The following is a 27308-nucleotide window of genomic DNA, read 5'->3' on the forward strand; positions in this document are numbered from 1 at the left end:
AATGATGTCATAATCTGACAAAAAAATAATAACGGAAACTTGGAGGGTGATATGGCCCTAAAATAATGTCACAATATTTCAGAGTATTTTTGCAGTAATGATATTCTTGATAATTTGACAAAATACTGAAAAATATTTATTATTAACTTCAAAAACAAAAACTGAAATAAGTGTTAATGTTTTTATTTTTCGTTTGCCTACAAACATTAAATAAAAAATATACAAAGATTATCCTGTTTCTTTGGTTTGTAAACAACAGCAGCAAATCAGATTCTGTATAAAATATAAGTACACCAAAATAAAATTAAACACAAATGACACACCTAAACGGTTGCCTACTACCTCAAAATGTCCCTAAATGAACCTTTTTAATTAGCAATTTTGTGTTGATTTGAGTGTTTTATTGTGATAATTATCGATATCAACTGATATGACCATTTTTACTGTGATGACATTTTTAGCTATGTCACCCAGCCCCTGTATAAGCATCTGGTTATGACTGCAGCCTTAACAGTCTCACCTCTAGTTCCCGGACTGACCACTCCCACTGCTGAGCTGGACGTATATCCTGTCAGTGAACTTGTCCCCTGCTGCTTTCCATTGGCCAGGGACATGTGTGTGGGTGGAGCTGTGGGCAGGTTGAAGATACTGGTTGGCTGGCTGAGCTGCTGAGGTGGACTCTTGGGGTTGGTGTTGGCAGGTAGGGTGGGCAGGATGTACTGAACTTGTGTGATGGCCTTACCCCCGTGAGGTGCTAGAGAAGAAGCGGGGAGGAACTGGGGCTGAAGCAGGGACAGAGGCAGGGGCCCGTTGGTTTGGCTATGTGGTACTGAAACAGCGGAGGAGGGCAGGGCCTGCTGCTGAGAGGGCTGAGGGTGGTGGGCAGGGGTGATGAGCTGAACAGCAGGCTGAGCAGACAGAGCCCCTCCTAACACCAAATTAGTCACTACACCACCAGGGCCCACGCCTGCACCTACAGGATTAGGTGATGATGAAGAGTAGTACCCACCCCCTGTGGCCGGGGCTCCGCCTCCTGCTCCCGAACCAATCAGAAGTTGTGGCTGCTGGTGGGGAGTCAGGGACTTCCTCTCTGGCGGATGCGGGCTGGATGATGTGCCTCCATCTCTGGGTTTGCTGGCGATGGGGAGCGGTGTGCTGATAACAGGACGCATTACATTGGTCACCACCGTAGACGCCACCCGGACAGCGCCAATGCCCAGGGGAGGGTTTCCCCCCAGTGAACCTACTGATGAGGAAGGATGCCCTCCGGCTGGAGACGTGGAGATGACTGACTGGCCAGAGGAGAGGGAGAGAGATGTGGCTTGCACTCCTCCTCCTCCCTCTCCTCCAAATGTGTCCTTACCCTCTCCCTCTCCTCTTTCCTTCCTCCTGTGATCTGAAAACCCTCCTCCTCCTGATCTCCCTTCATCGTGACGCTTGCTGCTGGGGTAGGAGGACAGTGAGACACTCCTGCCATGAGGGGTATGGTGTGTGGAAGATGATAATGCAGAGGAGCAAATCACTGGAGCGAAAACTCTCTGAAAGGACAGAGAAAATTATTTTGAGAGAACACGAATGTAATTGAGAGCAAATACTTAAAAATGACAAGACAGACTGAAAAGCTCTTTAACAAGTGAAAAATGATAGTTAAAGCTGGTCACCTTTTGTTCGCTTTCGTCTCCAGAACCGTTCTCACTGTCGCTGTCTGTCACCCGCTCCTTACACTTGAGATCTATGGAACTGCTAGGATAAGGGTCCTCTGTGGAAAAGAAAAATACACTACAGCTACACTTGACAATCCTTGCATTTTATAATCCAATCAAGTCAGGGGGTACTAGTGTCTGAATTAGCTCTTGGTATTTAAAATCAAAACATGGTAGTAGTTAAAAAATTGGATATAATGACGCCACAATATGAGCCACAGTATGTAACTGCTGGAAATGTCCAAAGTGGTTCAGTGACACCAGACACAGTGTACTAACATTTATTATAAATCTAACTGAACATTTGGTTTTAAGAGCTGAGATGGTCCAATTTCTCACCAATGACATCATCATCTCCTTCCTCTTCACAGATGACCATGCGCTCCTCGTCACTGGTCATGTCCTCGCTGACCCCCCGCTGGGACTGTGACAGGGGTGGAGCATGACTGGAAAACTGACTGCCACCATCCCCACACATCTGAAAAAGGAAAGTAAGAGACTCTGTAGCTGTAATACTTTCGAAACAGGTAGGGCTGACACCATCTTGTCGGTTGGTCAATATGTTTCACCCAGTATCTACCGAAATTCTCATCAGACAATTGCTGCGGTTACTCTCATAATAAGGCTGTGTATCCACTAAAGCGTTCTTTTCCCAGTTGAAAGTTTCAGGCGCTCTTCTGAAAGCAGGAGCACTAGACCATTTTGGAGGCACAGTTTTTTCAGCTGAGACACTTTGGTTGCAGCACAAGATATTTGCTCTGGATCACAGGAAGGCTGGAGCATGCAGGGAGAGGATGGACCCGCTGGTTTATGGGGTCAGCAGTATTAATTTCTCCTCCACTGCTGTTGTTGTTCAGCACTTGTACATATAAAATGTGATGCTGCAACCTTCACTTTGACTTGAAAAAGTGTAAGTGACAAGTGCAGTGTTTTAGCCATACACTGTATAAAAAATGGACACAGTTACTATGACATCATCCAATTGTTTGTGGACTGCTGTTATGAAGCCTCGAGTTTGGTGTTTTTGCCGTTGCCATCTTGATTTTTGGAGCCAGAAGAGACCATATTTGGAAAAGAGGTTGGAGCTCTGGAGGAGCAGGGAATGGAACTGACTCACAGACAGTCTGTCACTTGAGTGCCCCCGCCCGTAAATATGCGCAACTCTGGGGCTTAATAAAAATTAATGGTTGAGTTACATAAAAACCCACCCCCTGTAAAGTTGTCATGAATGTTGAAATTAGCTACAGAGACCAAAACCGTTGTTTTGTACCAGGCTATTAACATGTTTATAATTGCTGTAAAGCCTGGCAATTTAACATAGGGGTTTATGGGGATTTACTCTGCTTCAGAGCCAGCCTCAAGAGGCCATTCAAGGAACAGCAGTTTTTGGCACTTCCATATCAGCTTCATTTTTCAGCCACAGAGGCTGGCGCTTGGTTTAATCCACTGTTGAACATTTTTCAACTCTCTGCACACCAAATGCACAGTTCTCAGTGAAGAATAGACACTCACTGCTACATCAAACTGCTGCCATTTGTAGCACAAACAACAACACTCCCATCTTAAAGAATTGACAAAATGCGCTCGCCTCCAGGAAAAAAATTACTCCAAAAATTCAGTGGTGGAAAAGCAACTCCACCAGGTAAAATGCACTCAGTGCACTGTGGCTGAATTAATTTATCTAAAGATGACAAGCAGAATTTTTTCTCCGAAATTGATCAATTGCTTGGTTGAACTGAAGGCAGATTTTTAGTTTACCAAGACTTTCTTTGGTTAACGTCAGCCCTAGAAACATTGTGACTTCTGTGTAGTACATGTTAAGTATGAAAGATTGATCACTGAAAATGCCTAGTACTCATTTTCATTTTTTCCATGTATGGGAAAAGCATGTCTGTCAGACAAAACTCTTTCTGTTGCAGTGACTTCTTTGGAAAACAAACCAGCTTATCTGTTTACAAAAACAGCAGTAGAACACTGTTCATTTCTCCAGCAGTGATAATGGTCTCCAAATTACAATATGCAAAGATGCAAATTACAAAATCATCTTTCCATGTTTTTGAGTTGAGCTCCTCTCTTACCTGTGCCAGTTCTGCCAGGGCCTGTGTGTTACCCCTGTCACTCCGCTCCAGGCTGTGCATGGCACTTTGAGAGAAGGCTCTGGGACGGGTAAGCTGGCCCACATGACCTTCTCCTGTACTCCTTTCAGACACGCCCACCAGACCTGGACCAACACCCTTCAGCTCCACAGAATGGGGCTCTATCAGGAGGCAAAAGAGGACTGTGTAAGGACTGAAATTGATAAGAAAACTGATAAATGTTGAAAAAATATACATGTGTATTTTGTATACTGTGCGAGGTGAGTGAAACCAACCTGTAGACTCAGACATGCTCCTCTCTCTGATGTCTTTGCCCCCTGGGACTCCCCGACCCTCAGAGCTGGACTTCTTCCTGTCTTTGTTGCACCACTTCCAGTCTGGGTGGGCCTTAAAGTGGGCCTCTTTTACCTGAGAACAGGCGAATTCACAAGAAGGAAGGAGGGGGTGAAAAAGAAGACAAAAACATAGTGTATATATTACAGGTTAAGACAGAAGCATTAAGTCGTATGTCTTAAGTTGTGTGTCTTTTTGGTGTCTGTAAATGCATCAGTGTACCTGGAAGGCCAAATCATGGTACTTTTGTTTCTCCTTAGGCCCCAGAGCGTACCACCACTCGCCGAGAATCTTGCTGACTGTCCTGTTGTCCTGATTTGGGTGCCGTTGGTGCACCAACGCTCGATGGCGCTTACTGAAAATCATAAACGCATTCATTGGTCGCCGTATGTGGTCCTTCTCTCTCTGAAAGAGTGAGCAAGGGAGATATAGAGATATTTTTAAGTGAGAGGAACATTAAATATTTTGATGTTCTAGTTAGAGCAGTAAAAAGACAACCTTTCCAGGGCTGCTCTTATCTCCATCTTTGGGCAGCGCACTAAGGGACTGAGTGCGCCTCTTCACTGGTGATGTAGAAAGTGGTGGCTCTGGTACAACTCCTGGCAGGAAGCTGAAGGAAACAAAAACAGCCCTCTGTTTGTAATCTTTATTATATCTTTTCCCTGGGGACAATATGAACAAGCAGGCTTACAATTTTGTCTTCCCCTCTTTAATATTTAAAACTGGGAAACTTTCTGCTTCCTCACTAGTATTATTTATCTTAAAGCTGCAAGTCTATCAGATGTAGACACAGAGCACAAGCAGTTCATCTCCCATGAGATACATCAGAGCAGATTCAGCAGATAGCTCATCCATTTCAATGGCTGACAGCCTGGCCACTGCCTTTCATATAGTGATAGAGCCCAGAGATGGAATGCTTTTGTTCCCATCTGCTTTGTTCTGGCATTGAGCTCTTCTGCCCAAATTAGCGCGAGGATACAGAAAATATCACACTCCCATACTGTATGTGTGGGTACACAGTACCACACAGAAAATTACTGTGAAGGCTGACTAGGACAAATACATAACCACTTTTTATATATGGACACTGATAAATGTATATGTGCAGTGTGTGACTTTGTGTAACCTCACAGCTTTACACACAAAATCACTGTGAAACAAACAACAATAAAAAAAAAAAAAAACAACCCTGCACTTACGGGTCATCCACGTCACTCTCTGTCTCACTGTCAGGCCTCTCCCTCTCTGCATCTCCTTTCTCCTTCTCTGGAGGCGGCTCATCAGAAGAGGGAGGAGGCCGAGATGGAGGACCTCTCTCTACAATGGGAGGTGGCTCTGCAGGCTCCTGTGACGGCGCTGCCACCCCCTGACACTCTGAGGAAGAACAACGATTACTTGATCAGAGCAAAGTAAACAATATATGGTGTTCAAAACAGCATTAAAATCTAAGAAAGATTACACAGAATAGCACAATCTCTACAGCTATTAGGTCAGACATAAATGTATTCAATACCTGTCTTCAGACTGGCTGCTTGGGGGTGGTTGACTGGGTGCTGGCCGTCTCCTGGCTGAGAAGAAGCCTCTGATTGGGTGGGTGCCAGGAAAGGGACCAATGAATGCCAGGGGAAGACTGGAACTGACCGGGGCTCTACATTGGTCCACACTGCAGAGGAAAACAGCATTGTTTATTACTAACAGCCAACACCATCTGATGTCCAGTGCTTAATAAAATTCTTCCCTGCGCAGAAATCATTCAAAAGAACGAGGCCTTCTTTGCATTCAGAACACCACGATGCTATTTCCTTATTTGGGGAATCACTGCTATACTCCCACCAGACATGCATTCCTACTCCTATCACTGTCTCTAATCATTTCTTACAATTAGTCTGCAATGCTACCACATGTTTTTAAAATTATTTTGGAGCAATATAACCACAAATTAACCACAAATTAAGAACCATTATTGGTTACTCCCAATGATGCACAGCACTACTAGCTTTCATTTTAACCATCTAATAAGGGACTGGTTAACATCAGGGACACATGGTGAATGCAGTCAACTATGTGGCAGAATACAACAATATCAGTATTCTGAGAACTACAGAGAATATCAGAGCTGCCACAGTATCCCACCTCCAGCCACTTAACTGGTTAAATCACTCCAACAACAGCAAATTTACAAAAGGACTCTCTGTTCTCAATAACAGGCTGGATGGAGAACAGAAGCTGGTACACTCTGAACCCCCATAAATGAATAAGGGATTGTATGAGTATTTTTACTTTTAAAAAAATCTGTCTCTTACATGCCTTCAAAAATAGGTTCTGTCTGTTGTTAATTCAGCACAAGAATGATGCTACAAGTAAACAATAATGACGTATTGCTGTATGTTTACAGATCTGGCAAAATCAAATGATACTGTGTTGTCAGAGTAGTAACAGTAAAGAAAGTGACATGGACTAACCAAACATGCTTAATCCTTGTCGGAGGTACTGTGGATTCTCTGATGAGAACATGGTTCAATGAAATCCTTGATGTGTCTCCCAAAAATAACAATAATGTATCCTTTAAAAAATTATTCTACAACAAAAAGAAATCCAGGTAAAGAAACATCTTTGATCCAAAATCTCGGGCTAATATTGCTGGGAAGCTCACAGATGACGACAGGTGCTCAATGGTGTCTGTATCCGTTTCATCCCTACTGGTTGCGGTCATCATTCACAGTAATGACTGCATCACGAGGATTTTAAGATGTGATATAGAGGGATCCTTTTCTTAAAAAAAATTCCAATTTGAGTAAACATGAAATATGTCTTTCAAGTAGAGTCCATCTCTCCGTATCGCAGAATGCCGCAATCTAACAACGCACATGTAACAAACATCAGTGGACAGAGTGTACTATAATCGATTACAATACATCACAAAACCTAAGTTAATTTTTTTAAAAAAACAAAATAAAACAATGCAACAGTGTATTAACGTGCCACTGAAACGATGATTATGATCGAAAGCAGGGTTCCTCCTCCCTTTGGTCTAATTACCCCCGATGCCCTCTCTCCCTGTTTGTTTACATTACTACAGCAGCTTGGTGATGAAGGGGTTAACAAGGCCTCTAGCCCATCCACGGCCTGGATTAAAACATCCGCCCGGAAACTACGCAGTCTTTCTGGGCCATGCCAAACCTTGCTACAGTGCGGCTGCAGGCAGGTGGGCTCGGCAAGCACATGAAGCCCCCGAGTGTAGCAGTTGAAGGGCCGCTTTAAGAGGGATCCGTTTCGATCAGGCAAAGCAATACTGCAACAAGCAAATTGGGGGCGATAACAGCTAAGGTGATACGTTTATAACTTGGAAGAGCGGCGAGAGAAATTATTGTCCAAGTGTGCACCCTTTACTTACACATTTAATACTTCCTGATTCATATATTAAACCATCAGAGAGGCTAATTTAGCTGCCTCTTGCAACAACCGGATCCTCAAGTGTACCGCTCCAAATTGGACCAACCTCTCGGGAACGCCCCTGGTCGTGCACCCGCCGCACAGACAGAGGCAAAAGAAACGCGATTGTTCTCATGTCTCAGCTATAAAGGCGTATACAAACTGCCAAAATAATCCGACGAGGGCTGCTTGACAAGTGCATTAATACCAACTTGTTTTTCCCATTACCTGCCCCCACAGTTGTACCATGCACCTGACTTCTTAACCTGGCACTTTAGTTAACACCTGCCAAGATCCGAAATAAAGAAAAGCGACCAACTGGGGTGTTTACTAAGCATTAGCAGATATCGTTGACTGTAAGTCTGGTGCATTCATCCATCACCCGGTGCTTACAAACCCTGCTATCCATCAGTTTGATTATCAGGAGAGCTAGCAAACACTATAGTCTCTACTACAACCTCAGCTTGTCTCTGTACAGCCTCCAAATTCACCAGCTCCGGTCCTACCTGGCCAATCTGGCCACAGACCTGACGCTAGCTAGTTAGTCTACAACACAGCGATAAAAGCGACCACGGTGAGGGCTCCTGGCTCCGAGCAGAAAAAGGGGTGATGAATCGCAGTTGTTTCTCTCCCACAAGGCAGCAAACGAGCGGCTGGTTAAAGACGGGACCAAACGGGGGGGCTTCACGAGAATACAGTAACGTTAAAGCCGTTGTTGAGCTCCGTCCGTCTGCAGCAGGTTAGCTAGCCACTTCGTGCGGACGACATCGGCGCGCGCACCGTCCAGTGCGGTTAATACTTGATGTTACGAGTGTTGTTTTGGTCCAGAAATGTTCTCTACACAGCTCCCAGCCCGAGTTTACTCCCTTATTTTTGTCTCGTTGTCTCTCTCGCAAGCCTTGGCCCTTTCTTTCTCTTTCCCTCCCTCTTCCTCTTGTTGTAAACTAGGCTGCTTGCCCCCCCCCCGCACCCGCCCCCCCCCCCTTCTCGTCCTGTCAACCTCGCCCAGCCTTGTCCCACCTCCCCTCGGCGAATCCCGCCTTGCTATTGGCTGAGAGAGCTACCTGTCATCTGCCCGCCGCAGGCTCTGATTGGTCAGCGTGTGCAGTGGAATGTCAGTCATATGCAAATTTCACCCGGCTTTACCACCAACGCCTCCCCTTACCACAAAAACTGAGCTTATCTAAAGCACACAACCCTAATAAACAAAGAATAATCACGTATTTTTATCGTATCTATGTGGAAACACTAGCTTGTGTTTAATAAATGCTTCAAAAATGTGTACTTTTGTGTTTCTTTCAGTAATCCCACCCCACGCTTATGCCATTGGTGCAGGACTCGTAGTAAACCTTGACTGACGCGTGAAAGAACCAATCCATAGCCGACACTCAGATGTAGGCCAACCAATGGGTTAACAGAAGTTAGTCAAGATCCCTCCCTCTTACGCTCATTTAATACCATGGTTTAATACCCATACAGACCTTCCGGTGCAGGACGGCGCTAGTGAGCTATCTGCTGTTTACTTTCCAAGCTGCTTTTGGTCTTTTTATGCAATCTGCACAGGGGGTGGACGTTCACAAGGGTTCTGAGGTCAAGATGACAACGCACCTCCCGTTAACCTGTATATATATATATATATATATATATATATATATATATATATATATATATATATATATATATATATATATATATATATATAATTTTGTATTTTTTTCCTACTTTATATATATACATATTACAAGGCTGACTACATTATAAATCAGCAATATTAACTAATAAAAAGGTTTTTTTTTCTCTGGTAATGCTACTTTGGTTTTAGAAACACTGTTTTTTTAAAAAAATGTTTTAATAAACCATTATTTAACCAGAAAAAAAAACCTTGAGATCAAAAATGTCTTTTTCCTGTGTCCTGGCCAAGTCAGGCAGCAACATAAGTTACAAAGTAGGAAAAAAATACAAAATTCAAAATGTCTACTTAAAGGAGAGAATAAAAGCATGTAAATATGTGCTACAAGTGAACCACAAAAAATAAGGGCAGCTAAGATGCACTGTGACACTGGCATGTAGAAGATGACATACAAAAGTCCTGTGCTTTGACAGAGCGTTAAGGAAACAATGAGCGCAGCTTTAAGTCCTTCTGCAGACGATTCCACAGGAGCTGCGTACATAATCGCTCTTTTGCCAAACTCCGTATGTTCCCTAGGTAGAGACAATAACAGCATGTTCTGTGAATGGAGAGCAAAGCCATTTACATTATTTTGACACATAACTATGCTGGAAATAGGCCCAGAATAGCTTGGTAAACTTGACGAAGCATCGTATTTAGAGTCTACAAAGTTTTAAAGACAGCCAGCGAAGAGTAGACAGACAAATGATGTAATTTTCCAACATTAAAAGCCCTTCAAATCCCCAAATATCTTTTCCATGTCTCCATCATGTAAATGTGCCTCCTCCAGACAAAATTTTAAATGTTCTGATGCAACACTCACAGGGACAGAGAGAGAGAGAGAGAAGAAGAGAATTGAAGACAGGAGAGCAGGGGTGGTTAGAAAGAGAGGGAAAATGGGTGGAGAGGACCAGAGGGTAAAAATAGACTGAGAGTCATTTTCAGCAGGAGAGGCAGGGAGGGAGGCATGGAGGAGGAGGGTGGGTGGGTTGGAGAGAAAACAACTTGTGAAAACAGACTTTCTCTTAAAGGGAGGAAGGGCGTGGGGGGGTGGGGTGAGGGACAAAGGGAGAGTATTTAAAGATACCTACATATTGTTAAGGTATAACACAGCTACAACAGAGAGGAAGAAGACTCATAGGCATGATTTGGTTTCCAGGCATACTGTATGAGTCAAGAAGTCAGATTAGCTCATCTATCCATGAGACAAATACAATACTAGGAGGGACTTCATTACCACTACAGCCAGTCAGCGCATCAGGACTCAGTAAATGACCAATGAGGTTGTGAGAGCTTCTGGCAGCCGCTGTCCTCAGTAGTAAAAAAGTTAACCCTCTCAGCCCCGGGTTTGCTAATAAAAAGGGCTTACTTATACTGGTAAATCTAAATTTGTATTTGTGCAACTAAACAAGACAAAAGAAATATTTTCAAAAAAAGGAGCATAACTGCAATATATTTAAAGCTCCTCTGGCTGTATCTTGCCAAGTCATTATCACCAGTTAAGCATCTTGCATCATGTAAAAATATGGGATGACTGTCTGTACCTCTTTTAAGACCAGGGGTTTCCACACAGGGTTAACCCTTAAACATGAGCATTTAAAATCAGCAGCCTGAGACAGGAAGAAATGTCCCACAAATTCGTGAAAGGTAACTAAAAATGACCTGAAAAATATCCACAAAACTATATTCTTGATTCTTTTAATGCTACATTTAAAATGACAGAAAAGAAAATATATATATAGAAACAGAAACCTTTCTGAAAAAAAAAAAAATTGTTTTTCTTTTTTTGTGTGCTCATTTTCAGGTTATTTTTGTTTGTTTTTTATTGTTTTGTTTCTTAATTTCTTGCCAATTTTTGGGGCTATTCTTGTTTACATTGCTCAGTGCCTTCTTTCTGATCCTGAAGTAAATCAAGCCAATTTGCTCAGGTTTAAGGGGGTTAAACTAATAGGCATTAAAAGAAGAGACAGAGACAAAGAGAGAACAAGAGAGGCTTATCAACTGCACCAAGCACTCAACAGGTCCAGTGAACACAATGTGTTAAGGGGAGGGAGCTGGACAGCTTGTGAGAGAAAGAAAAAGAGGGTGAAAGAGGGCAGGGGTGGAGATGAGGGATTACTGTGGCTGCTCAGTGGCTACAACCCTGGGTAAACATTACAAGCTCTTGGTAATGAACTTCATCTGACCAATTATTCAGAGCAGAGTGATCAGTTTTTCCTTTTGTCTGGTTTGAAAACGCCTAAATGCTGGACTGATTTACAGCAAACGCATTTGTATAAAAGAAACATTTTTGCCATTTAAGAGATTATTTTAATTGTAATACAATAGCTACTAGATCACAAAAAAAGCACAATAAGAAAATCTGTTGACTGCATGCATGTAAAGTTGCAAAGAGGAGTTGAGGCGGACATGAGACAATGGTGGGAAACCACAGAGTTCTAGCGCTTAGTCATATATAAAAGAGATAAGCAGTGAGAACCGGCAAGAGTAAGAGAGGTGTGAAAAAAACAGTGGCAGAGAAATTCCCCCTCAGCTGAGCTTAACTATCTCTCCCTGCTGCCGTGCTGGCAATGCAATATCTGTGTAGGTGTTCAGAGGCTTTCGTTGGCTGTCTCCTCTTACAGACATTGTGCTTTTTAATGTGGGTATGTATGCATGTCTCTCTATCCCCCCCCAATTATTTCTGTCAAATGCCACGTGACTTCACACAAGAAACTTTTCCCCCCTCCTTTTTTACCTACGCTGGCACCGTGCAGGCGGAGCGCCCGCCTTTGCTCACTCTCCCATCCCACCTCTCTCATCCCTTAATTCATCTTCCACCCCTGTGCTCTGTGTCTCTCCCTCCCACAACCCACCATTTGCTCCGTCCAATTATAACTCGATCCACCAGTCTTTTGCAGTTACCATGGCAACAGCTATGTTGGGCACAGGTCCCCGTGTCGCCCGTGGTCACCAGTCTGCCACTGACCATCACCATCTATTGCATCGAGATAAAGTTAACCAATCATTTTTACATGATGTATGGATACCCAGCGGGATGGCTCAGTGGTACGCAATCAGGAGATTTTTTTTAAGCCTCAACCGTCAATTGTGCAAGCTCCGGTTAAAGTATAAAAAAAAAAACAAAAAAAAAAAAACAATGGATACTCCTTTTTGGTTCAATGTTGCAAAGCAAAGACTATGTATTGAGAGGTATAAATGTCAATTTCTAGAAGATGAATAGATCTCATCACCAACAAAACACACTTTACACTCTGTGGCTAAAAATTCACTGACTATCTCTTCCCAACAGCGAATGATAAGCATTGTGGAAAATACATGAAACTTCAGACCAATGTTCCCTTCATCCACTGTGTTAAGGAACTTGTAATGTATGAATTTGGCCATCTGGGGGCACTACTACCCTGCAGATAAATGGCCAACGGATGGGCAGCAGCAGAAAACCAGTGCAAAGACTGTGGAGCTGGAGATGCAAAAAGAGAAGAGGAGAGTGGGATGAAGGAGAGCAAAGACATTCCTGAGCTAAATAAAAAACTCTCCTCATTCCAAACTTCGGGATGTGAAGATCACATGAGAACTGTGATCTCCCGAGAACAATGATTATGGGCTCAACTGAGACCCAGAAGACGCAAATTTGAATATGGGTCCAACTTTACATGCATGCAGTCAGAGTCTTGGAGCCACCTCAGACTATGGAGCCCCACTGCACCAGTGCATGTTGAGATTCTCCCCAAAGTATGCTTCGCCCAATAGGAAATAGGATTATCGTTGCACATGACTTTTGTGGTAAGTCTTGAGGGCTTCACATGCGCTTTGGTGCCAGTCTAGATTGCTGTGTGATCCAGATGTGGTTGTTGCCATGGCCAGGGAGGATATGCGGGGCTTTAAGCGTTACGTAAAGCAGGGGCGGGAGGGAGTGGGGATGTTATTCCCGGGTATCCGTATCCGGGTAGACCAGGATGAAGAGAGCGAAATGGAGAGGAGGGGAAGCGAAAAACACTGCAATGCGATGGAGCAAAGGGTTAAAACGAATGTGTCATAATTTTTTTAGAAAGAAAAATTTTTAAAAAATGAGACAGAGGCGAAGCGGAAGGGCAGAGGAAAAGACGTATCTGAGTGCAAAATAAAAGCGCGAAAAAGTGTGTTCACGTGTACTTAGGGGAGTGTGACATGTTTACTCAGTGTTGCACAAACTGCGTGAGCGTGTGTGTGTGTGAACGACACAGAGAGACAGAGAATTATGCACACTACTAAATTGTACTTTGTATCATTTTTAACAGTGTGATATTGATTTATGAGTAATATTGACATATACATCACAACAACATTTAAGATGCTAAAAGTATGCAATAAAATATTTTCTTGCTTATGAAACAATCATGCTAATAATAATAATAATCATGCAGCACGGTGCATGAGATGCGGAGCACTTTCACTACATGGTCATACAGAGAAAGCTGGTGTTTCTGTTGAGACTGGGATTTGGATACAAGAGTACAAATAAACACTCACTTAAGACCTCTACACCACCAAAGTCATCTTGCTCCTCTCTATAAACACCATGCACATTTTCCTCACTGACTTCAAAGCCGGACTGATTGAAGATGCCACTCAAGAATGCAATGAAGTAAAATATTATATAAATAAATGCTTATTTTAAGGGTTGCAATTTTCAAGAGAACAGTAGTAGGAGTGAAGGTTTCTGTTGTAAATATAAAGAATATTTGATCTGGAACACTTCACTCACTGCTTACATAATTCAGAGGAAACCCTCCGATTATCCCACAATGCTTCTGTTTTTGGGAATGTTGACGACTAAAGCACCCGAAGACTGACTAAAGAGAAGCCACCAATAACGTGTTGGTGTGTAAATGCGAGCATGTTGAAGTTCCTCCTCTCTCAGTGGAAAGTGACACAAGCACACGTGCCCCCCCTCCTCAACACACACACACACACACACACACACACACACACACACACACACAGCGGCTGCTATTTCTATTTGTGAATATTCTGTGTTATGTACAGGCTACATCAGTGTGATGTTTGCTTTGTTGCCATGGCAACAGACATTTGGCGCTCACACATCATATCCGGTGCTCCATGATTGACGCTTGGTTACTCTGTCTCAAACACATACACACACACACACGCACACACTGCATGCAACACACACGTCACACCATTAAAAAAATGGTCTCATCCCTCACCTTGTCACTGACACTTTTCTGCCTGCTCATTTAACAGTTCTGATTTTACAGGAAGTTACGGAGAGGCTTGAAAAATGTACTCATTCGACAGCGTGTCTCAGGTGGGAAAGCATATGCACACAGAGAACATTCGAAGCATTATCTTGAGAGTATGTGACAGCTGAGGAGCTTCACGTAGCCCTGCTATATTGATGCCTTATTTCTGAGTAAATTAACTGAAACACATAATATAAGTGCAAACTGTAAGTGCAGGATTGTGATGTATATAACACAGACAAGAGTGGAAACTCACACACTTCTTGTCTCTGAATTTAATGAAATTTATTAACTTGCTCCCCTCATCTTGCATATCATTGTCTATTTGTCTTCTTACACAGTAAATCTGCACTTGACTATACGGTCTACAAAGTGTTAGAACTATATTGCTTTGTTGAAATATTGTCCTTTTATTAACTGTCTGATATGTCAGTGATTTAATTCAATCCTGATGAAATGAAAGTTCCTGGCTGACCACAGGAACATTTCAAACATTTAGTTGGCACATTATATTTATTAATCTAATTTAGTTTAATTAAATGCATCCTAGACAAAGGTGTAGGTTGAGTTTAACCTTGTGGGGGACACATATTAAGCAGGGGGTTTCTAGGTCCTCGTTCAGACAATCAGAATTTTTATGCACTTTGATTTGTTTGTTTTCTGCATCAATTGAGGGTGCAAACATCTTTAATTATGTCAAAGTAAAAGTCCTCTGCAACTTCTATGTTTTTACTGGAGGGGGAAAAAGCGCTTACTAAATATTGAGGGGGCCAAGCCTCACCCCCGAAATCTACGCCTATGATCCTAGAGCTTTCCCTATCCCTATACTGGTGCAATGTGTTGTCACTGATGAGCTGCTGCAGCAGGAGTATTTTAGAAAAATCAGGGTTTCATGTGAGATATTTTCGCTGCTTTTATCCTCACAACATAATTTTGAGTGGCATCAAATGTGTGTACTTTTTGGCATAAATATGATCAAATGAATTCTGTTACACATTGTGTACTCTCGATCATATTTTTACCCTTACACAAAGATACATGCATTTAATATGTAAATATACTTCAAGCTCAAGAAGTGTCAACATTATTTCTCCAAAGGGTTTTAAGTATCAACTCCTTTTTGTTAAACAATTCCCAACGACTATCGAGAGTTAAAAAAAAGGCAGGATTTTAATTATAATATACTCTGCCACAAACAAAATAAGGATAATATGAAAAAAAAAACACTTAAAAAGAAAATTAACTGTTTACCATTTCACAAGCTGTTAAGAAGACACTAACACCTACACAAACTTGCAAATCACAAACATACCACACGTGTGACTGTACACACAGGCAAGCGGTGTTTCCTACTTTCACTCGAATTTCACACTCTCCTTCGACCATATGCAAAAGCTCACACAACCTTTATAACTCTACAGAAAACACCCACATTTGCTCCCTGCTCAAAAGTCTTCAAAGTAAATGCACGCCAGCAAACGTGCATGCACTCACACAAAGAGATGCTATTCATTCATTCAGCGTCTTTTCAGCTCCAAAAAAAAAAAAACAACAAAAAAAAAAACCGCATCTGAAGAGGGACCGTACACTCAAAATGACAGTGTTCCCCTTTCTTGTCCACTTCTCTGTCACACTCTTGAATGTCCACACAGTGATACGTACGTACACACTGAGGGCAAAAGGCTCTGGTGAGGTGATTTATACTAACTGATACTATATGTCTGTAACAGAAGTGAGAAGTAGGCTCCTATTTTCAAATGATGATGAATAACGCTCTCACACTCACACACACTTTGTAGTAGAGCATTTTCCCACACAGGAGCTTGAGAGAAAAAATCCTCACACACCCCCACGCTACACTGAAACTCACAACATATATCCTACACACACACACGCACACAAACACACACATTAGGAATCAACCCACCTCTGTATTAAAGGCCAAGATCGCTGCCCACACCTTGTTTTTCTATATGAGTACATGAGTCGCTAATAAACAAACAAACACGTGAACATACACAAAGCAGGAGTCAGCGGAAATAGTTTATAGTGGGTAAGAAGATAATAGTTGCTCAGGTCAGAAAGTCACACACACACACACACACACACACACACACACACACACACACACACACACACACACACACACACAAACACCCTTATAATAAGCATGTTGGTCAGAGTTTTTCAAGAAGTAAACGACTGCAATATTTGTGTAAAACATGCTGTTAAATCCTCCTCTTTCCCTCCGTCTTTATTCATCTACGCTGTCGTCCTCTCTGAGGCATTCCTCATTCTCCTTCTGATCTAATCCTCCTTTCTCTCTCTCCCTAAAACACAAAATCCAAAACAAGTTGATGGAATCTGGCCTACATACATGTAGCCCACACGCTCCATTCCCACTTTTGCTTTCGTCTTTAAATGTTAATTTCATGTGTAGCACTGATTCAAAGCAGCTGCACTCATTCACTCGTCCATTATTTTCCCTTACTCCCCGTTCCTGTCTATTATAAATCCATGCTGTTGCATTGTGTCTTTGTGTTGTGCATTGTGTCTATATAGTGTAGGTATGATTGCTGCCACTTAGCCACCAAGTTTCTGTCTATAATGACTTGGAATATAAAAGGGACTCTCCAACATCGACAAAGCTAATCCTGTGTAACATACAGTCTAATCCCTACAGAAAACACAAAAAACACACATGCTCATGCATACATTTTCTCTTTCTCTCTTTCTCACACACTAATGCACAGAAATAATCTTGCATCCAGCTAGTGTGGCCCTTTTCCACTAGCATTTAAAATCCAAACCAACAACAATTTAATTATTACTTTGGTAGTTTTGCCTTTGTATAACAGTGTTTGTCTCTTAAATATGATACATGATGTTTAAACAGTCCTTTTCCAAAGTCCATCAGATAAACCAAGCTCCCTTTCTATGAGTTACTGGGACGTACGGCAGGGATTATTCTTTCCACACTAAGTGTTTACGAATGAATTTAATGAACATGGTGAATTATTTTTTGGCATCAGCAGTGATTTCAACAATCCTAGTCCTGACCTGGTGAAGCCCAGGTGCCTTTTTTAGGGCTTACACAGGTCATGTGACCAGCTTCTGCATTTAGTTTACTTTTACCAGCAGACATGAGGATGGTGCACAGACAACTAGAGGAAGCCATATGGGACAACAGCATGTTTGCTAACAGGAGCTTCTTTCACTGGGCATCAAGTCACACACACATACACACACACGCACGCATGCATACACACACAAACAGGCCATGGCATGTGTAAGTGAATTTAAGCTTCTGTTACAATGTGAGTGTTACCTGTCAAGCAAGTATGTTAAATTAAGAAAAAAAAAGAGGCGACAATTTAAAGATTTTTTTTCTTCAAAACAAGTATGATTGTTGAATAAATGTTTGTTTGGCTGATTTAGATGCTGTATAAAACACAACACGGCATATTAGTAGTTAACTGTTATTTGATAACGAGAAAAATATAGTGGAAGCTCATAACAAAGTAAGGTCCTTTCTATTTATTATTTTATCTAAACGGAAAATGTCCTTTTAAAAGTAAGTCTTTAATCAACACATCTCTTTCTCTTTCGAACTGTGTGTGTGTGTGTGTGTGTGTGTGTGTGTGTGTGTGTGTGTGTAAAAAATAAGAAGGGAAACTCGAAAAGCTACATCTACACATAATTTGCCTTCTCATTATTTTAATATATATGCCACTTGCTGTAGCTTCAACTGAATTTACATTAATAAACAATTTTTTTCAGCTTCCCTTCTGGTACTTTTCTCTCGACGTAGCTGCACTGTCACGGCATTTCTCTGTGGAGCCTCTGAGTACAAGAATCACTGGTATTACACTGCAAACTGCGGGTTAACCTGCTAGTTCAAGGCCAGTTAACGGAGCTTCTCCTCAGTCCGTTTTGTGTTGACACTGTGTGTGACTGAGGAGCTGACACAACAGAGCCACTCAGCTACCAAAAGAGATATCCTTTAAAAGTATATGAGACATTTCTAATTTCAATTTAATTTAGTGAATATACTCAATGGATGGTAATTAAATTGTAAAAACAAACTGAAAAATATTAATTACGCAGAGGAAAAAACAGAAAGCCCCTAACTCTTTTTGCCACACAACTGGGGATGTTGTGGAAAATCTTTCCCATGAGGCTGTTAGCTTCCAAAAACTGGGATTCATGAAATATTAAATAGAGGAGAAAATTTCCTCCATTTTTCATTTGAATGTACAGAGCTGCAATTTTGGATGTCATGGAGGAATAAAGGTTGACTTGAGTGATAATAAAAATATTTTGAAAAAAAAAAAAAAAACACGTAAAGACTACTATTCAGGGAAAGTCTAATTGTGTGTAATTATTTTATACTCTGAAATAGGTACACTATACTATACATTCTCAACACATTTTCCATAATTAATGTTCATTTCTCATCAAGTTATTTTTTCTTTCATGACTTTTGCTCTGTTTCAATCTTTTGACTAAACACATTTGTCATGTGATTAGAATATTTCTAAAGGTGCACAGAATACAGCATTTAAAAGGGATTTCTGAAGTGGTGGCTGTAGGAGATACTTATGTATAGTCAGTGTAGTACATACAGTAGCTTGCAGTCTGCGCGCCTTCGGTTTGCAAAAACAAACTGGGAACGCACCCCACAGCTCATTATTACCCTGCTGAATAGAGAGGTTAATATCAAAATGTGTTTTTGCGACCTTAAAAAAAGGCCTACCTAAAAAATACAATATCAGTCGAAGTGGACGCTGTGTTGAGAGTGTTTTCAACATGAAGTTTTGTTTCAGTAGGATCTTGTAACAGCTGGTAACAGCCGTTAACAGCACTTTCTGACCCAAACAGCTGACGGGTAGGATGAGAAATGTAGTGCCAAAGGAAAAGGCTGCATGACAGCAGAGTAATGCAATAAAAATACTTTTTTTTTTTAGGTAGGTCTATTTAAAGTGGCTAAAATAAAACCCTAGGGGGTTTTGACAAACCGGGAGCATGCTGACCACCAGCTACTGTATGTAATATACTGACATACATAAGTATCTCATACAGCCCCACTTAAAAAAATCCCAACTATCCATTTAATATACTTATTCCAGGTATCTCCTGCTTTCCAACTGCAGCCTAATTCTAAAATTGCAACTAAAATCTCTATAGTCTCCAAAGTTTCTCCTTATTCCTTTAACCTTTGAAACCTAGGCCAACTGGCCTGGTTTCTTTTAAGAACATAAGAGGGCAATGAGTAACGTTACAAGTAATGTCCCCAAATATTGGCAAGATATTAATACGTTCTAAAAAACCCCCAGAAATTTATATTAAAATTTAATTTTATTTATAATGTATTTATTTTTCTTCTATAGCATAATTTTGAATATATAATTCTAATAATTATATATACCTTTATCGTTATATAAACCATAATAATTATATATACCCCTTCACTCTCCCCTTTTCTTTGTAATTTTCTTTCTTTCTCTTCTTTTTCTGGTGATTTTCGTTTCTGCTTTTACTAATTTCCTGCAGTTTGCAGGACACTTTTTGCCAAGTTGCTCATTGTCTTTTTTAACATATTTTCAGAATAAATCAAACCAATTTGCTTGGTTTTGCTTGTGAAAGGCGTCTGAATGCAAGACAAGGAAATTGACGTCAATCCTGGTTTCACACGGTTTAAGTCACTGTCCTCACACACAGACTACACCCACACGTATGGAGCAACTCTCACCTGTGCCAGGACGTCCCATGATGATGTCCTTCCGTGGGACGGGGTGAAGGCTTTCAGCTGGGAGGATCAGGGGCAGCAAAGCGGTGGGAGAAGGGTGACAGGGAACTGGCTGCTGGACCTCACCCCCAAACCCTGTCCCCCTGTTCTCCTCTTGATCTGCAGAACTGTCCGTGCTGCTTGGAGCAGGAGCTGTGACTGTTGTGCTGACGGTAACTGACAGGGCCTGCAGGGGGGTGGCAGGGCTGTCAGTGTTGGACATGGAGGAGGGAGTTGGGGACACGAGCACCAGAGTTTGGGCTGGGCTCCGCAGGAGGACGGTGCCGTTGGGAACTGTGGCTGCAGCAGCGTTAATGGGTACGGGAACCTGGAGACCTGATATTGGCTGAGGGGTGAGGGGTGTTAAGCTGATGTCTTTAGGTGAGGTTTTATCTGTCCCACACTCATTTCCTCCTCCTCCTCCTCTTCCCAGGGGACACTCTGTAAATTTTGCCAGTGGGACTTCGGGATTCCTCACAATGACAGGGGAGTCCCGCAAGGCCTGTTGGGACACAGGGACCACACGACGAGGCCCTCCATCAGGAGTGAGAGGAGAGGGAGGAGTTGGAGAAACCAGCAGAGGAGGAGGGGAGACAGCGGTGGAGGACGGTGGCGTGCTGGAGGAGGGGGTGGTCACTCCTCTGGGTCGGGAGAAGGTGGGTGTGTGTGTGCGGGAGTGTGAAGCGGGTGTCTGGGGGGACAGCACCCTGAAAGAGTTGTTGAGGTCGCTCTGCTCCAGCTCTGTCTTGGGTGTGTAATCATGGTGGTGTGAAGGGAGCGGCGGTGGAGGAGGTGCGTCAGGCTTTCGTTTGCTGGGGCTCATGGGGACTGTAAACATAAGGTTGCTGTGAAAGGAGGGCTGGATACCTGAAGTGTGTCTCTCCTTTTCTCCTCCTCCAGCTGGGGTTGACACTTTACTGCCCCCTGCCCCTCCTCCCCCTGTGCCGCTGAGCTGCCTGGGCCTCCGGTGTTGCATGACCGGGGAGGCGGTGATCGGAGAGAAGTTGGCCGGCCTGAAGCCGAACAGCGGCGAGGGTGAGGGAGAAGGGGCAGGGGAGAAGGGCGACTGGTTGGAGATGGGAGAAAAGGATGGGGTACCAGAGCGGGAGCTCCCTAATGACACGAGCATGGTGGCAGCTTCACACTCATCAAAGTCAAAACGTGACGACAGGTCGTGGGGGAGGAGGGAGGGGAGGACCAGGCGGGGTCTGGAGTCTCCCCTGCTACTGGCCTCACTGCTCTCTCTTGATGTGTCGTCCCACTCAAACTCGCTGCTCGCTCTCCCCCGCAGGTCAGAGGGGGTGACTGTCCCTGAGCTGCTGCCTCCTCCTCCTCCCCCCTCTCCCCCCGCCGCCTCCATCTCTTTGGTCCTCATGGACAAGTGTCTTGAGCAGTATCCTCGACGCTGAGACTCCTTCATGCAGCCCTCCCTAGAGCACAGCCTCCTCCACTGCTTACCATTGAACTTCTTACGGATACCGTTTGGGGTGCACACCACATCGCCCTTTTTGTATTTCTGCTGAGCCAAAGAGAGGGGAGTCCTGGAGCGAGAGGAGGTAGAGGAGGACCCCCCACCAGAAGTGGGAGTAGGGGTCTGAGTGGGAGTGGTCTTTGATGGAGGTAGGTTTGGAGTGGTGCTCATTTCAGACCCCAGTAAGGCAGGCGAACGGGGAGGCTGGGGACTAGTGAGGGTAGGGAGGTGTGGGGGTCCCAGGCCCCGCACCACAGAGAGGTGAGGGGAGGAGGGGGGGTAGCAACTGGACTTGGAGATGACGTTTCTGTGCTGAGAGGTCCCAGCGTTTGGCTTGGGACCTACGGTGAGAGCCATGTTAAAACGAGACACCTCAACGTCCTCCTCTGGAGTGTTTGGCTGTTTCTGTCTCTCTCTTTCGGAGTATTTATCTCCGCAGCTGTGAACTGTGCTGCCGGCCACACTGGACGTCACAGCGGAGGAATGGGGTGGTGGGTGTGTGTTTCCATAGGAGTGCCCTCCTGCGACCCCTTCATGTGAAAAACCATGGCCCAACCGTGCTCCCCCTCCCAGCACCCCCATCCCAATACTCAACTGGCACACCTCCCTCTCTACCTCCATCTCCTCCCGGCGCTCCCGCTCTTCCCTCTCCCTCTCCCTCTCCCGTTCTCTCTCCTTGGCCCTCCCACCATCCAAATGTGGGACCTCCCAGGGAGGGGTAAGCAGCCTCAGGCTTTGTCGGGACACCCACACAGCCTGAGCTTTCCTTTTCTCTTTCACCCCCCCCACCCCTCCGTCGTCCTGAGTCTCTCTGTCTTCACTCAGGAGCACCTGGTAAGGAAATGACACACCAGGATGGGGGTCCACCTGAGTGACAATCCCTTCTCTGTACAGCAGAGGACCCCCCTCCTCTGCGCCAAAGGGCACGCACACTCGCGTCCTGACAGCCACAGGTGCCATGCCAGGTGGGGGGGCATCCAAAATGATCTCCACAGTGCTCTTAGCCTCTGACGACGATGTCATCACTGTCCCACCATGAAAAGGATATTTAACAAGCGTCTCCTGTCCTTGGAGCTGAACTTCGACTGTACTTCCACTCACCCTGCGCACCACCCCTGGTCTGAACACAGGTGATAAAGGACATGAATCCTTAACCCCCCTGTCACCTGAAACCCCCACCCCACTCTCCAGGGTCCTCCTTATCTGGCGAGCGAGAACTCTCTGGTTTTTCATGCCTTTAGCTAGAGCTTCAGCCAGCCCCTCTGAAAGACTGGCCTCTTTATGGTGCGAGTTGTGGAGAGGAGCTGGGAGGTGGGAGTTTTTTTGATGCAGGCTTGGTCCTGTTGCTTCCATCGTGTCCAGGTCAGCTGAGTGCTCGCTGGCTGTATCAGTGGACGAGGAGCGCACTGAGTTAGGAGCCCCCTCTGACTCATTTTCTCCAGTTTGGGAATCTTTCTCCTGGGATTCAGCTGTCCTGAGGGCTTTATCCTCCGTGGAAACAAAATGGTTTGCTTCTGTAGCTTTACCATCCACAGTTAGCACTGATGGCTGATTACCTGAGCAATTATTACTTCTGCTATTACTGCTATTGATAAAAGAATTATGGCTTCCAGCACTACTGTCAGTTATGTCGTTAATGCAACTTTTAGTGTTACTGTTTGTATTATTGATGCTAATGCTTTTGTTAATGCTATTACTAATACTGTTACTACTCTTGAAATTATTACTGGGCGTATACATACTATCACTGTTTTTTTTGTTAGTATTGCAGTAACTGTTGTGTATGAGTGCAGGGCTGGAGGTAGGAATGGTAGCTAGGACACTTGCATTGTTAGCAAAGTGCTCATATGTGTATTTTTTCTTGGGTACACGAGCTTTAAAAGTGGCTGTTTTCCTACTAGAGACTGAGCCTAAACTGGGGCCTTGATTGGTGGCTGAAGGGGGCGTGGCTGTGGAGAGTGGCGTTGGGGCAGAGGTAGGAATTGCTACGGTATCAATGGACACAGCACTATTTCCATTTGTGTCCAAAATCTTCTCCTTCTCAGTCTTTTCTTCTGCCTTCTTTGCTTCCTTCTCAACTGACTCCACAGGTTTCCTCGGCTCAGTAGACTCCTCCCTCGTGGGGGTATTGCTGTTTGTGATCGGCTCCTCGATAGAGTTAGTGGCTGTGGGCGGAGTCTGTTTGCGTGTGGAGGGAATGTTGGATGTATGCTGCGTGGTTTTGACGAGTGTCTCCCTCTTGACTCTTTTGGGGTCTTTCTCTTGGAGTGGCTGGGAGCCCCCTCTCCGTCTCCCCCCTCTGCCTCTAGTTAACGGGGGAGAACGCCCTCTGTTCTTCTTTAATGGCCTCATCTCGTCTTTACTGTTCACAAAAGTGCACTTTTGTGGCGCTCCTCTTCTTTCACTTCTAAGGCACTCCTTTTTTGTCTTTCTCGGCTTTTCCTTCTCCCCTGTCCTCCTGTCCTCTGTACAGCAGGCTGAAAAAGGAAGAGGGAGATGCAGAAAGACAGATGGTCATTTATTATCTTCATAATCACAAAAATTGCTGAGAATAAAAATGACGTCATACCTGGAAGTGTGCTACACTGCACTGGCTATCACACTGGCTCAAAATCTGATGTATGCTCTCATTCACCGTCCATGCCTGCCTGATCCACTAGGGCGTGTGTGCAAGTGTATTCATGTGTGCTTGTCTAACAGTGCCGGTTTGTGCACTCGAAACATAAAATCTCAATATTCACCATTTGAAAACCAACACTAAAAAATGACTGCTTCATCAAGATAAAGGACATAACTGCTTTTCTCATAAACATCTGTATTTTTCTCCAGATTTTATCATGGTTTGCTTTACAAAAACATATCTGTTAAGGCAATTATGATGAGTTATTGATTTATGTCTCAGGTAATCCTAGGCAAACGTCCTGAGATTGAGATTTAAGTACTGTCTACATGTATACAGATACTTTTAAAAACGGGTATTTTCTATGTTTTCGGCATTTAAGCTGAGTTTTAGATCCAAAGTTCCCACACATTTTCATGGATAAAACTGTTCCAGAACTTTTTAAAGACCTGTAATAAAATTTCCAAGATCATTCACAACTTATAACATGAACAGAACTGTGTAGTATGTGTCACTCCAAATATTAATTGTTGTATGAAAATTCAACAGAAAACTTTTCCAAACTCTAATAGTTAGTAATGGTTAGATTCACTTCAAATACTTAAAACTACGGGCACAGTCATACAAGCACTCATGGTATATCAGTCTGGCACAGGTGTTCAAGCATGAGGGAAAACTTAAATGATTATACTTTTAATGTATTGTTAATGCATTTGATTAAACAACATTAAACTGGATGCAAGTCTGAAAAACTATGCTGCAAGGATGTAGGCATATGCTTTTTAAGCCTTAGAGGTGGACGTGGAAGGTTATCTACAATTGGTTACTGTAACAATTTATACAACATTCCATGATATTTCCAAAACTTCTTATGTTTTTTATTAATACCATGACTTTCCAGGGCTGGGAAATGAGATTGTGAAATTCCATGACTTTCCAGGTTTTCCATGAGTGTAGAGACCCTGTAGGTCACTTACACTGAGTTTTTTAAAAAAAATGTTACTGAGTTTACCTTTTTAAAATAAAAGGGTCTGTGAAAAAAACAAAACTACGGGCCAAAAGCACAGCAGACAGACAGACAGTCAGCCAGAAAGAAAGAAATTAAGAAGAAAGAAAGAAAGAAACGCAAACATCCAAGGTCGTTCACTTCAGTTTATCTCTTACAGTTCTCCAGTATCCAAATGTCTGCCTGTAATGAGGCCTACATCTCTTTAATTTCAAATGCATGCAGACACAAAAAAGCCTTTCTCTCTCTCTCTAACACACAGATTCTCTCTCTCTCTCACACACACACACACACACACACACACTACAGGTCGCCTGATCTCTCCACTGTACTCCCTCCAGCTACTTCGACATGCGACAGCGTAGCTTTCTCACGCTATGCATTATAGACTTGATTCCACGTTGGATTGCAACAGCAACACAGCATTTATTTTGACTTCCATCGGGAGGAAAAGGACTGGCGGTGGCCTGAGTGAGGTCACCCTACAACATGAGTGAAGAGAAAGAGAAAGAAAGAGCGAGCACTAAAGAGAGAGAAAGAGAGAGAGAGAGAGAGAGAGGTGGGAGTATGCGGCTGTTTGGCTGTTTGTTCAAATAGGCTGTCTTGTGTAGTCATTGGGAATTTCCACAGTCATTCTAGCACTCACTGGCCCTCTCTCACTCCTTCTCGATGTCTCAGTCTTTCCCCGTCGTCTTTTGTCATTGTCTCTCTCTCTCTCTCTCTCTCTCTCTCTCTCTCACACACACACACACACACACACACACACACATTTCTACAAAAAGACAATATAATTGGAATAATCTGCCATGGTAACATACACCCAAAATGAAAGAAATTAAAAGGCTGGCACAGGATCAGGCACATTCACTGATGCAAGATTACGGGCTAAATACAGTCAGTCACACACACACACACACACACACACACACACTTGTACACAAATGTGTGCATATGTGCTCCCCTCGACTAAGCCCAGCAACTCACCAACATGCGCGCAAATGCCCGCATTCCTGCAAATGCAGACAAGAACACACAGACAAATTCATACAGTCTGCTCCGTCACAGTTACTGTCCTATACATTAGAAAAGTTTGTCACACACACACACACACACACACACACACATAAGGTGACCTTGTTGTTAACTGTTTGTTCTCTGTAACAAACGAGACACAATGTAAACCAGTAACACCACTGCTTCCTGCAGTATAGAGAAGCATCTCTTCCTGATCCTGAATGACTAAACAACCCGAACCATTCACACACTCATCGTGTGCTCTCCATTTTGGCCTCTGCCCTCACACAATACAGTATTTACTGTATAAACAGGCAAAGGAGCTTTCGTTTTCATTTCTAAATCACCATTTTATCAGCCCTCATTTTTATTATATCAGTTACAAATTGGCAATGCACAACAGTGAAATGTACACATTACTTAAATGCTGCAGATACCAATATTAAAAGCGATGCTAATGTTTTGCATTTTTATGTGTGTAGCTTTGAATCTGAAGTTTACCTACTTTACTGTAACCATGGCGCTTCCTGCAAATGCAGACATTTGAAAAACACTGCTCTATTCATATCTTTGCTCATCTATTGCATACTACGACAGTTTCTAAACAGTTTGCAACTTAAGAGGAAGAGCACAATTAACTTCATATTAAATGCACTAAACAGATATGAAGTTAGTACAAAGCAGTTTGACCTTTGAAAGCTCCTCTGTGAAATGACTGACGTAATAATTGTATCCTCTCAATGTAAACGATTGCCATAGCCACATTAGTGCGCATAATAAAATATTTTTTTCAAACAAATATTGCTTCCTACCAATTAGCAGACCATACTGTGTGTAATTGAAAATAAATAAATAAATAAAAAGTACAGAATGTGAAACTCCACATTACTCACTTTCTGAACGAAGTATTATTTTTTGAAGATTCCATGT

The 27308-nt window shown here is 43.2% G+C and overlaps 1 protein-coding gene across 2 annotated transcripts in view; it reads right to left on the minus strand.

The window, feature by feature from the left end:
* The window catches only part of cicb (capicua transcriptional repressor b), a 47002-nt gene that overhangs the window by 15257 nt on the left and 4437 nt on the right, over positions 1 to 27308 (minus strand). For both annotated transcript variants that reach the window (XM_042489284.1, XM_042489283.1), the window contains exons 2-11: positions 20232 to 24215; positions 5646 to 5795; positions 5332 to 5506; positions 4631 to 4742; positions 4355 to 4537; positions 4075 to 4207; positions 3782 to 3960; positions 2043 to 2181; positions 1662 to 1759; positions 521 to 1538 (exon numbers count right to left, since the gene is read on the minus strand). In XM_042489284.1, coding sequence (XP_042345218.1) covers positions 521 to 1538; positions 1662 to 1759; positions 2043 to 2181; positions 3782 to 3960; positions 4075 to 4207; positions 4355 to 4537; positions 4631 to 4742; positions 5332 to 5506; positions 5646 to 5795; positions 20232 to 24090 — 6046 coding nt within the window. In that variant the 5' untranslated portion in view covers positions 24091 to 24215. The remainder of the gene's footprint in view (positions 1 to 520; positions 1539 to 1661; positions 1760 to 2042; positions 2182 to 3781; positions 3961 to 4074; positions 4208 to 4354; positions 4538 to 4630; positions 4743 to 5331; positions 5507 to 5645; positions 5796 to 20231; positions 24216 to 27308) is intronic.

This window comes from Plectropomus leopardus, chromosome 7 (genome assembly GCF_008729295.1).
Source record: "Plectropomus leopardus isolate mb chromosome 7, YSFRI_Pleo_2.0, whole genome shotgun sequence".
NCBI classification, from domain to species: domain Eukaryota; kingdom Metazoa; phylum Chordata; class Actinopteri; order Perciformes; family Serranidae; genus Plectropomus; species Plectropomus leopardus.